This window comes from Erythrolamprus reginae, chromosome 2 (assembly GCF_031021105.1).
Source record: "Erythrolamprus reginae isolate rEryReg1 chromosome 2, rEryReg1.hap1, whole genome shotgun sequence".
NCBI classification, from domain to species: domain Eukaryota; kingdom Metazoa; phylum Chordata; class Lepidosauria; order Squamata; family Dipsadidae; genus Erythrolamprus; species Erythrolamprus reginae.
This window is the reverse complement of record NC_091951.1, coordinates 264,024,372-264,037,070: the sequence shown is the minus strand read 5'-3', so window position 1 is coordinate 264,037,070 and position 12,699 is coordinate 264,024,372. Positions and strand designations below refer to the sequence as shown.

At 37.3% G+C, this 12,699-nt stretch overlaps 2 protein-coding genes across 3 annotated transcripts in view; both read right to left on the bottom strand.

The window, feature by feature from the left end:
* On the bottom strand, positions 1 to 2,338 carry CER1 (cerberus 1, DAN family BMP antagonist). 2 transcript variants are annotated; one of them, XM_070736259.1, is made up of 3 exons: positions 2,024 to 2,335; positions 1,772 to 1,927; positions 1 to 723 (listed from the first exon to the last, which is right to left on the bottom strand). In XM_070736259.1, exons 1-3 carry the CDS (start codon positions 2,243 to 2,245, stop codon positions 439 to 441), a joined length of 663 nt encoding a protein of 220 aa, XP_070592360.1. In that variant the 5' UTR covers positions 2,246 to 2,335; the 3' UTR covers positions 1 to 438. The 2 variants fall into 2 exon arrangements, with proteins under 2 accessions (XP_070592360.1, XP_070592359.1); XM_070736258.1 differs by having other exon boundaries at positions 1,772 to 2,338.
* A 4,339-nt stretch (positions 2,339 to 6,677) lies between these two features.
* Positions 6,678 to 12,699, bottom strand: part of FREM1 (FRAS1 related extracellular matrix 1) — a 121,823-nt gene continuing 115,801 nt past the window's right edge. Inside the window, exons 36-37 of the mRNA XM_070742547.1 lie at positions 9,678 to 9,763; positions 6,678 to 8,342 (exon numbers count right to left, since the gene is read on the bottom strand). Of these exons, the coding sequence (XP_070598648.1) occupies positions 8,143 to 8,342; positions 9,678 to 9,763 (286 nt within the window). The 3' untranslated portion in view covers positions 6,678 to 8,142. The remainder of the gene's footprint in view (positions 8,343 to 9,677; positions 9,764 to 12,699) is intronic.

The window sequence follows — 12,699 nt, the reverse complement described above, 5'->3', positions numbered from 1 at the left end:
GTATTCCATAATTTTATTGTGGATAAATAATATTCACATTACGCATTTAATACTACTGGTATTAATAGTATTAATACTACTGGTGCAGGAGGAGGCAGCGAAAGCTTTGCTTTTTTACTAAATCTTCACTCCAATAGGTTTATTATTACTGTCCTAATCTGTGTTCCACATTTATCAGAATCATAATTTTATTCTAAAACTTACATAAAACATACCAAAATGTATCCTTAAAAAGATGTATGGAGACTATTAAAATGATTGTTGCTAATCAACATATCAAGTTGCAATTATGTTTAGAGTGTGCTGTTTCATATAAGCTACAACAGTCTTTATCAAGACAGATGCAAAATATTATAAAATGATTTATCCAGTATCCTTGGTCCTTAGCAACTATAGATTCGGTAGAAAAGTCAAGTCATATCAGAAGGTGCATTTGTGCTAAGGCTCATTCGAATACAGAGGTGGGTGTAGAAGCCCTTGTTCCATTTCTTCCATATTCTGAACTTCACACTTGCATTCTTCAATTATCATAACCATCTTGTTAACTGGATTAATCATGGTGCAGTTCATCTTCAGATGCTTCATGGAGAATTTGGTGGGCATGCAGAGGGAACAGAAACTATAAAAGCGATCGTCAGCGCCAGGAACATGGAAAGAACTGCATTTTCCAAAGCATACGTTATTTTGTATCACCACTCTGTCACAATTTTCATGTGTAATGCTCTGAAAGGAAACACATTATTAAAATACTTGCCATGGCACTACCCTGTTTTCCCCAAAATGAGACATCCCCTGATATAGAAACCAAAGGGTTCCTGCAACTCTTTAGGAATAAAGCCAGTACAGTGTTCCCTCGATTTTCGCGGGTTCAAACTTCGCGAATAGCCTATATCACGGTTTTTCAAAAAAATATTAATTAATTTTTTCTATACCACAGTTTTTCCCACCTGATGACATCATACGTCATCGCCAAACTTTCGTCTGCCATTGCTGATTGGCCAAACGCTCGGCCAATCAGCATTTTTATTGCAAAAAAAATAATTATTGTTAATAAATAATTATAAGTGTCTTATTCTATTGTGAGTACCAGTAATAATGGTGAGTAAATGGTTGTTAAGGGAATGGAAAATAGTAATTTAGGGGTTTAAAGTGTTAAAGGATGGCTTGTGATACTGTTCTTAGCCAAAAATGGTGTATTTACTTCTGCATCTCTACTTCGCGGAAATTTGACTTTCGCGGGCAGTCTCGGAACGCATCCCCTGCGAAAATCGAGGGAACACTGTAGTACAAAGGTGAGAAGTGTTTGATACTAAATCATAACTTTACTGTCTTAGATATTATTAGAAAGGCAGAAAGATTTAAAGGGGAAAACTTTTTGCTGTCTCTCTGAAATATACAGACATTTCAATAAATTTCTCAAAGTTATTGCCTAAGAATTTCTCAGCAGAATACAAGTTACACACCTGTTTTCAGCTTTTTGCAATTTCAATAGAACAAACTTAAAGTCTACTGTAGCAGAAATTTCCAGCCCAAAGTTATCAACTTTCTGGGTTTCTTATGCTTTTGATATTTCAGATCATATTTGTTTTCACCTTATGAGCTGCGTATAGTTTTATAACCTTTATTTTAGCTTTCCATCTATAAATGGGGGGGGGGGGAAATAGCTCATCTTCCAGAGCTATTCTAAGGTTGAACTATTTAGTGGAGCAGGGATTATTTCCAATTAAAATATAATATAAGAAAGTACTATATTTATTGGCAGTCACTTTACCTGGGAGAAAGGAAGCTTGTTGCAAACCTCCTGATGAATCTCACTTATCTTGATTGGAAGGATCACCTCTTCAGATCTTGACTTGGTCTTCAATTTAAAAAGGTCCCAGAATTTTTTGGCATCTTTTCTGAAGGCTGCCACTGCGTCTCTCCTGTTCTGTTGGCGAGAAGATGGATGTTTTGGATACACAGGGGATGGGGTTATGTTTGCAGAAGCCCAACCTCCCAAGTCACCAGCCACTTCTTCCTTAACTGTATCTGGGAACATAAACCGAGGGCCTCGTGGGAAGTCTTGTTTGATTTTCATTTCCATCAAGGATACCACTGGCCTCTCAGGTTTCTTACCAACGCCTTCAAGTTCCCCTAAATATTTGTTGAACATATCACGTATGGAATTTTTCTGCCCCCCTTCTTCTTTTTGCTCTGCTTTTCCAAACCATGAAATCAACAGTATCTGAAACAATAGTAAAAGCATTATTCTTGACAGTTGCCTTTCTCCTTCAATTCCCTTCTGCTAAAAATAAAAAAACAGCCAGTAGGAAGAGTGTTGTATTTATAAAGAAAGCCTAAAGTACTCAATTCCAGCTGTTGAGAATGGGGAGGGAAGAGGGGAAGGCTAATCAGTGATTAACACCCATTAACATTCATTAAGGTCAGCCTCTAACAAAGATAAAGTTAGCTTGTCCTGCTGGGTGTGTGTTTTGTGTTTGGATTTCAGTTACATCTGTTTTCTTTAGTAGAGATCATTCTGAATATTTGGATTAGAAGTCTAGCTGTTGTCTAGATACTAGGGTGCTTATTAATTTACCCAATACATTTAGCCCCAAGTCACATAAGGTGTTATGGATTCAATACAACAACAAGGAGAAAACTATGTTTGTAATTACACATTACAACAAAGTTTAATTTCATTTCTTAGTCAGATGAAAGTTTATCATTTGAAAATAATAGCTAGATTATATCTAGCCAAGTTATATGCCATTTTGAATGGATCTAATTAAGATTTTTTTTAAAAACATTAGCACTGCAAAGACTAACAGAAGATGCACTTTTTGAAAAATGCAAATACTAAATGAAATAATGAGCCAGTTTCTCACTACTCAGATTTTAAAAACTCTTACAATTTTGGAAATGTTCTAGTTCAACCAATAGTTATTGCAAGGCTCTTTCCAAGTTATGTAGGTCTTTTAAAGTCTTACAATAGTTAATTATATGGCAGGGGTGCCTTTCAAATCACCATTACAGTTTATAAGCAAAAAGCAGCACTGATAAAAATATTTTTCTCAGTGTTGTACCAACAGTATCCAGAATGTTTATAGACCTCAAGGGGAAAGTATTAGTGCATGCATATCCCCAGAGTGCAGCCTTTAAGTATAGTCTTCCTTCTCATAGGTAGGTATTATTCTCAACCTTGTTTACATATGAACTTGTTGTGGTTAGCTCTGGCCCAGCTCCTGCCCCAAGGACTGTGGATGTCGGGGAAACATCCACATGCTTGAAGGCCTGTTTTGCCGCCCCCCACCCCATGGAATCTGCTGATGAAGGCTCCTCTGACCAAGAAGACATGAGTGACAGGGAGGAGGAGAGTGTGGCAGACAGCTCAGAAGGAGATCAATTATCTAGCTCCTCCTTGGATTCAGAACAAGAGTTAATGATACAGCCACGCATGCGGAGAGCGATGCATAGGCAACAACAACTGAGATTATTATCAAAGAAAATGAGGCCAACTGTGGTTAGGTGGGGCTGTGGTAATTAGTGAGGCTGCTATAAATAGTGCCCTGTGGGTTTGGCCATTGTGGAGGATTATCTGATCGTTTGTTATGTTTCATGACTGCTTTACTGACTTTGACTTTTTGTGTGCTGATTTTTCCCTGCTTTGAACCTAAACTAGAGCAAATTGTGTTTCACTTTGTGAAAGAAGAAGGACTGTGAATTGCCTCACAGCTGCAAGCTAAGTATCACAGAACATGAACTATTTGTAAATCATGGATGACTCCAAAAAAAGGTGTCCATTGGTTTGGATCTTACACTCTGTGTAAAAGGGAAATGTACATGTCTACTCTTGGTACTACTACTATGGCCTTCCATGGGTATCATCGTAGTTGTAGACATTTTATCTATTTCTGTAGAAGTGGGCTTGCCACAAAAGTTCAGTAAAATGAAAAGTGAACATTCTTATTTCATTTTTCTAAAAGCCACAATGAACCGGTTGGGTACAATGAGAAAGTTGACTTTATATTAAAGTTTATATGCAAAACCCCCCAGCTGATATAAGTATCTTACTCATGCTGCACCAACAGTATCTACAATGTTTATAGATTTCAATAGTGTCTTCATATATGAACTTTCAAAGATTGTTTGGCTGCAAGTTATTGCTGTTCAACATGATATCACAATAATCTCACCAGAAGGGATGGATCCTATGTCTTTCCATATTATGGTATAATTTTTCATAATTTCATAATACTTCTCATTTGAAAGATTGAAAACAGCATTGGACAGCAGCTCTCTAATAGCTTGACCCATAACCTAAATATTTTTTTTAAAAAACAACCCATATAACATGTTCTAAAATAGCGAGTAAAAACATAAGTGCTTTCTCTAAAACTGGGAATGTAAGTTTCTATCTGAGATAGAATGTGGATTTAAGAAGCTAGGGGAGAAAGTCACTTTAAAAGCTTCGTTTTATTATGACTTCAGTAACCAAGTTGTCCAAGCGTGGAACTCATTACCAGACTCCATAGTGTCATCCCCAAACCCCCAACAATTTACCCTTAGATTATCTATGGTTGACCTATCCAGATTCCTAAGAGGTCAGTAAGGGGCGAGTACAAGTGCACTAGAGTGCCTTCCGTCCCCTGTCCTATTGCTCTCCTATATCTCCTATACCTTTCTTCTATTCCTATATCTCGTCTTCTATTCTATCATTGATATGTTCTTTTCTATTCTTTCTTAGATATATTTTACTATCTCCTCTATAACCTTCATCATGTATTTTACTATGTGTATATAGATATATACCCACTAAAACCCTCATTGCGTATTGGACAAAATAAATAAATTTATATATATATATAAATTTATATATATATATATATATATATATATATATATATATATATATATATATACACACACACACACACACACACACACACACACACACACACAGGTATATATATATATATATAACTGCTGGATGCAGGAAGAGATGTCTCTATTCTCATGAACACATAAAACAGACAGGGATGGAGGCAGAGATAATAATCTTGGTAAGCAGTGAGTCCAAAGGAAGCTGTTGCATTGTTTAAGAGTCTGTCTGGGTCCTCCTTACAGATTTCAATTTGGATATTGTAAGTTGCTGCAATTGGCTCTAATGGATGTGGACTGAAATGAATAAACATCTTCGGGAGACACATGCCACCATAATACATATTTGCATAGTTGTTGTTTTCTTTGTGGAATAGCCATCCTGAGAGGAAGGAGACAGACCTGCATTCAGCTTTAGGACACAAAGAAAGAAGAGATGTGTGTGTGTGTGTGTGTTTAACAAATGTTGCTGTTACTTATCCCTACAAATAAACATTTGGTATACATCCTATAAGGCTTACTGCTATGTCACTCAAGATAACCTCTGTCCCATTGCAAGGAGGTGGTGTAATGGCTGAAAAGACTGTTGTCTTCAGAATTAAAGAGGTAATTAAGTGACTGAGATTCTGTTGTTTTGCAGTTCAAAACAATCAAGTAGCAAACCAAATATAAGTGTTTCACTGCCCCAGAAAGGAGGCATTTTTGAAGTTCTGGAAGTAAAAGTGTTGTAAATTTCAGGCAGAGAACTCCTCAGTTGGTTGTATAAGTGCAGTGTTTCCCAATCTTGGCAACTTGAAGATATCTGAACTTCAACTTCCAGAATTCCCCAGCCAGCATTCGCTGGCTGGGGAATTCTGGGAGTTGAAGTCCAGATATCTTCAAGTTGCCAAGGTTGGGAAACACTGGTCTATTGTAAAATACGTTGATTTACAGAGATGAAAAAAACGATGACTTGAAATATCCTCAGCCTTTTTTCTTTTCATTTCTTCCACCTGTGCCCTCCACCTTCCCTTTTCTCTCTTTTTTAAAGGAAACGAAACAACTCTATGTGATTGTTTGGGTCACTGAATATGACAATCATGCACCTGGACAATCCGTGCTGGAAAAGCCACATGATGTGTATGTGTGTGTGTGTTATGTATTTGTGTGGAGGAAGAGACCAGGCAGAAATAGGAACAAACACCACCTGTGTTTCAAATTGCCTCCCCCTCCCTTCTATGGGTAGCTGTTGATGCAATATACTGTACTTTCATCAGCACCAAGTTTTTATTTCTGGAAGATTGATTATACAGTTTGAGCAATCTCCAATGCCATTTTTTATTAATACATTCAAATTTAGATATTACAGTAGAAAACAGCACACAACGCATGCCATTTAAGATGCAAAAGTAGATTGGCACTCTTTAAGTTCAAATAAACATATTATTTTATCTAGATTCATTCTATCCCTTTAAATACACATTGCAGGAAAACATTTATTTTTAGTGCCACTAAAAAGGAGGGGGGCTATATGCCCATAATGGATTGTTGTATTTATAAATATTTTCACCTACTTATTAATATGGCATAATAGAAGTTAAAATTGGACTTCCAAAAATTACACATCATTTTTCTAAAGAGCAGTCTCAGATTTATATACAAGGGTGTATTAGAAGATTATTGGTATGTCAAAGTGAACTGCAGTGAGTTTTTTTTAGTACATCTCTTTTTTTCCCTTTCAGAATTTGTCAGAATATTTATTCAATTCCAAGCTTTTTATTATTATTATTATTATTATTATTATTATTATTATTATTATTATTATTTATTAGATAATAATAATAAAAAGCTTGGAATTGAATAAATAATTCCATAATTATAATTGATTGATTGATTGATTAATAATAACTCAAGTAGATTACCAAGTTTACTTTGCACATTCTACAACACATTCCAGTCTATGTGAACTTCCCATATATTCTTCCTATATATTTTTTTTATGTGCAATTGGATTTTATTTTCAAATTATATCTCCCATTTGCAGTACAATTCTTTCTAGCAAGCACCCACATGAAAGGATTGAGAAATGTGTATAACTTCTCAGATTTGTCTGGCCCAGTCTAACACCTTCAAAATGTGTTGGACTGCAGCATCGAGAATTCCTGTCTAGGTTGGTTGTAGTCTCAACACATCACAAAACTGACAAAAGTTTAATGCACATTCAGAATGTCTCCAATGTTAATGGAGGAAAGGAAAGAAAACTATCAAAGGGAGATTGGGGGAAATTTAGATGAGCTGATCAGCGATGGTAGCAAAAGTTAATATGCTTTTGTTGGGAAATCAACTAACATTGATGGCTAGGGAAATCCTATAATATTTCTGAATGTATATTCATAACTCAGTCTATTGTAAAGGGAACACATTTCAATTTGTTACCATGAGAATTGGAAAGTTCCCTTGACATGTAGCAATAGCACTTAGATTTACATTTCATAGTGCTTTAGCGCACTCCCTGAGTGGTTTACAAATGTTAGCATATTGCTCTCAACAATCTGGCTCCAGGGTCATTTTACTGACCCTGGAAGGATGGAAGGCTGAGTCAACCTTGAACTGGTCAAGGTTGACTCCTGGTTATAGGCAGAGTTCTCCTGCTTAATACTGTCAACAGTGTTGACAACTGTATTCTAACCACTATGCCATCATGACACCAATATTCACCCCAAATATAGAGAAATTTATCACAGAATAATGTGATGCAATTTTGTTACGGGAATCTTTGACGTTTGTTGGAAGTTCATATCCAGGTATATTATACAATGGGCATGAGCATTATGGAGTGGTATAATGTCCCCCCCCTTTATATATATATATATATATATCTGCAACCAGTTTCATTTGACCCAATGAAGAGCCGAAAATTGCCTTAATTTCTAAAGAACAGTTGTGGTGCATGAAACATCCTACCCAAGAAAGATGGTGAGTAGCATATGATATAATGTCTATATTCATTTATAGCTCTTTACAGTTAACCTTTTAGCACCTTGAAAGAGACAGAAATGAACTCTAGAACCAATAAATTTGATTCTTGACACATAGCCCTTGTATCACAAACACAGGAGATCAACAGAAGATAGGATGGCAAGCAGAAAACAAAATCCAGCATCACATTTGAACCCTTTTATCATGTAGTAATTTTTGCAAATGCGCCAAGCAACTGTCCATTTATAAGTTCCATCAATACTTCCAACTGCCTGAAAACTCTTGTAGCATATGGAAGGCCCAGCAGGTGTCTATCAGTTTTGTTCACAGTTTTGTGGAGCATATATAACTGTATGCTTTGCCCTTCCTGCAGTCTTTTCTTTGCCATTTTCCTTGCTGTTGGGCTAAAATACAGTTCCTCCTTTGCTTTGAAAGACGAGGTGGGCCTCTTCTCCAGTTTGTGAAAACAACACGTTCCCTGTTGCTCCATTCCAGCTGACCTGGGTTTCGCTGATCATTCAAACCTATAATGCAGTATATGGAAAGTGAACACAAGAACAAGGGGACACAATCTGAAGTTAGTTGGGGGAAAGATCAAAAGCAACATGAGAAAATATTATTTTACTGAAAGAGTAGTAGATCCTTGGAACAAATTTCCAGCAGATGTGGTAGATAAATCCACAGTAACTGAATTTAAACATGCCTGGGATAAACATATATCCATCCTAAGATAAAATACAGAAAATAGTATAAGGGCAGACTAGATGGACCATGAGGTCTTTTTCTGCCGTCAGACTTCTATGTTTCTATGTTTCTATATGTATAACCAGACAGTCTGAGAACAACTGATTCAAGCATTTTAATAAAATTTTATTGGTCCTATCTGATCTTCCATGACACAGATTTTTCTAATAATTTTCAGATTTTTCTCCCTTCCACAATAAATTTGTTCCAGGGACAAGGAATATTACATTTTTTTGCAAAAACAGATTCTTCTGGGATTTAGACTAGAAAAAATTCTGAAGGTTTAGTAGCTGTAAGCACAGAACTGCTGCAAATGATCATATCTATTGATTTCTGACTGTCTTTTTACCATTTGACCGAGAACGATTCTTCCATTACTTTTGGGACACAAGGGAAAATCTAAAAATAATAATAATGGAAGTATGGATGGAAGGGGCATAGCCAAGTGCCATGGCGGCACGGAGTTCCCTGCGCTTCACTGGGGAATCCTGATATCTGTGTTGCCTGGGGACCCGGTTCAATCAGACTCGGTCAGTACCACCCTGAAGGGGTGGTAAAAGAAGGGATACATCATCGGAGATCCAGGAGGGGATGGAACCCCCCTTCAGTAACTGATAAAGAGCTCCTGACTGGTGGCACTGGAAAACAGCTTGCTAAAAGCCATCCAAGCCGCAGCGGCCACAAACAGACTGATCGATTGGAATTTTGGATTGGAAATCACAAAGAAAAGTGCTAGAGAGACGAGTTGGAGCTGGTGAGTTACTCTGTCAATGAGAAGATTTGGGACTTTTAAAAAGATTAAAACAGGAATAAAAGAACTGCCAAAAAAAAATGAAAGCAGCTATTTAGCATAGAAGTATATAGAAGTAAAAAAAAAGCCAAAGAAAGCAGTAATTAATGTTCACCCTTTGAGAACTCTTGGAAATATTGTTATAATGAATCAATTTTAAACTATGAAACTAAGACATTTCTGAATTAATATGAACTGATTTAAAGTACTTAGTATATTAACTAACAGGAAGAATGGACTTGGAGAGCCAGTGAGGAGAGCTCTGGTGGATTTCTCGCATTGTAGAATTCAGCATCTCTCATAGGGAAATTGTAAGAATACCTACCTATCCAAAAAGGTCTTTTTCCACTGAAGTTCCAGAGCCAACGCATGTGTGACTTGGAAGCCACACTTACTAAATGGCCATGGTACCTAGAAATAAGATATTTTTTAAAAAAATCAGAGGAGACACAATACCTGCTACTCATCAACATAGTTCCCTCTAAGCTGAGCAGTGAGCAATCGCTCACTTAAAAATCATCATCAACTCAGAGTTTTCCAAACCTGCCCAGAAGCCAAGAGGGAAAGAGTGAGAGGGAAGGAGAGAGAGAGGAAGAGAGGAAGAGAGAGAAACAGATAGAAAAAAGAGAGGAAGGAAAAGAGAAAGAAAAAGAATGGGAGTAAGGAAGAGAGAAAGAAAATCAAAATCTAGTTTGAAACTAGCTCAACTATTTAAGTGGCATTTTGATATTGATAGAGTTGCCCTATTATGAGCTCACTGTTATAGACACACAGTACAGTATTTTATTTTGGAATTCTCTGAGGCAAAACAGGGTAGGTTTTTTATTTGTTTGTTTGTTTGTTTATTTATTTATTTATTTAATATTTATTTATTTATTTATTTAATATTTATTTATTTATTTATTTAATATTTATTTATTTATTTAATATTTATTTATTTATTTAATATTTATTTATTTATTTAATATTTCTGTGCCGCCCAGTCCCAAAGGGACTGCCGCTCAGACACTATACTTTTCCGCCCACCCCCCCCAAAAATTAGAGGGAACACTGCTCATCAAGATTTTTTCTTTCTTTATACAACCCTATAATCTCTTAATTTAGACTAGAGTCAGGGCAACTGAAGGGAGCTGAGCTTTTACTGGTCAGATTCCTTTCCTGAGTGGAGTTCACAGCAGAAATTTTCTCCTGAGAAACATCTGCCTCTACCTAGAATTGAACTCTCAAAGTGGTAGGGGAACATCCTCACCAATTGTTGTGTTTGGGCCTGGGCCAGCCGTTGCTCCCACAGATGGGAGAGACGCGGCACAAAGTGAATGTGAAAGCCTGACTGACAGCCAGGAAGATGTGGCAGACAGCCAGAAGGATTCAGCAGACAGCCCAGGGGATTTGGCCTGCAGTCCCTCAAACAGTCTTTCCTCCCTGAGTTCTTCTGCAGATCAATATATTGATCTACGTAGCCGAAGAGCTATGCAAAGAAGGGATCGCTTTAAGGAGTATTACAAATCATTATAGGAGCACCTGGGCTGGGTGTGGTTCCCTTAATGAGGGCTAAAGGGATAAAAGGGAACAAGGGCCAAGGCAAACTGTGGCTGTTTATCTGTGTTGTTTTGTGGTTCCTGCTTCAAAGTTTCTGTGCCGTTGGAGTTTTCAACCTAGCTTTTTCAGACAAGTAGGAGGTGAAAACTCTGGGACTTGCTGTTTGCTTCAAAGATTCAACAGGACTCCTGAAATGTCTTTGCTCATTCCAGGTTGTCTTTGTTTGTTTTTCCATGTGTTTTTTGTATGCGGCTGAAGTAAGTCATGCATGGTTTTCGGACATTAAGAACTGTTTTTTGAGTAAGCTATTTTTGTTTATCTAATACAAGTTTGCTGATTAGCAGAGCACAAGTGTGTTTGATTTCTTTTCATTGGACTATTACGCATTGCTGAGCCAGTCAGGCAGAACACCAATGAGCCGCCACACCCCTCACTCATCAAGATATAATAAGTGCACTAATTACTTGCAATTTAACGATAGACACCAAGACTGGGAGTCATTAGTAAGAGTTTTAGGAATTATTTTTGAAAGGACATTTTGAAAAAGGTTTTCTGCATCCCTTTATATCTACAAATACAATTATATATAAGCAGCAGTTTATTTCACCTAAGCATGCTGAAATTTTTAACATGCTCTACAGATAGTCATCGACTTACGACCATAATGGAGACTGGAATTATGGCCGTTAAGTCATGGCACTCATTAAGTAGGCCACCTTGAGCCTGTGCCCAATTTTTATGACCTTTTCTGTGGTGGTCGTGAAACAGATACAGCTGTCATTAAGTAAATCTGTTTTATCCAATGGATTCCCCCACCATCAAAAAACCAGAGGTAAATGTCAGAAATCAGCAAAAAAGTCAAAAATTGCAATCATGTGTCACTCAAAACAGCTTGTACAGATCAGCTGGTTCCCAAAGATCCAAAATGCAATTGTCTATGGGGCAGGGAGGGCTGTGGCCATCAAAACTTCAAAACAGGTCATAAGTACCTTTTGGGGAATCCCTTGTAATTTTAAACAGTTGTTAAGGGATGACTTAACAACTGTTAAAGCAGTGATTTTCAACCTTTTTTGAGCCGCAGCACATTTTTTACATTTCAAAATCCTGGGGCACACCACCAACCAAAATGACACAAAATGACACCCTAAGACACTTTCCTCTCTTTTCCCATCCCTGTCTCCTCCCCACCCTTGTGTGTGTGTGTATACACACTCTTGAGCCATTTCCAAAAACAGGTGAGGGCTGGGGGGTTTTTCTCTCTTATTCTTTGGGTGCTTTTTATCATATGCTTTAAATCAAGAGTCACTTCTCTCTCTCTTTTGTTTCTCTCTCTTTCCTCTCATTCTGTCTCAATCATTTTCTCATTTCTCTTATTTTCCTCCCCTTTTTGCTCATTTATCTCTCTCTCTCTCTTGCTTTCTTTCTCTCTGACACTTGCTTTCTCTTTTTCTCTCTTTCTTTCTCTCTCTCACTCTCTCTCTCTCTCAGCAGTTTTTTCCTCCCCTTTTTGCTCATTTATCTCTCTCTCTCTTGCTTTCTTTCTCTCTCTTTCTCTCTCTCTCTTGCTTTCTTTCTCTCTCTTTCTCTCTCTCTCTCTTTGTTTCTCTCTGTTTCTGTTTCTTTCTCTCTCTCTTTCTTTCTCTCTCTCTCTCTCTCTCACTCTCTCTCTCTCAGCAAAAAGTTGCGAGACTGGAACCTGAGCTTCCTTTTTCATGGCACACCTGACCATGTCTCATGGCACACTAGTGTGCCACGGCACACTGGTTGAAAAACACTGTGTTAAAGGATGACAAATATGTTACCTGTAT

Excerpts from the sequence above, each read along its gene's own strand:
- CER1 (XM_070736258.1), bottom strand. The coding sequence starts at position 2,245 with ATGCTTTTACTATTGTTTCAGATACTGTTGATTTCATGGTTTGGAAAA. Across the intron at positions 724-1,771 it reads ACAAGCTTCCTTTCTCCCAG|AGCATTACACATGAAAATTG; the intron begins GTAAAGTGACTG and ends GTTTCCTTTCAG.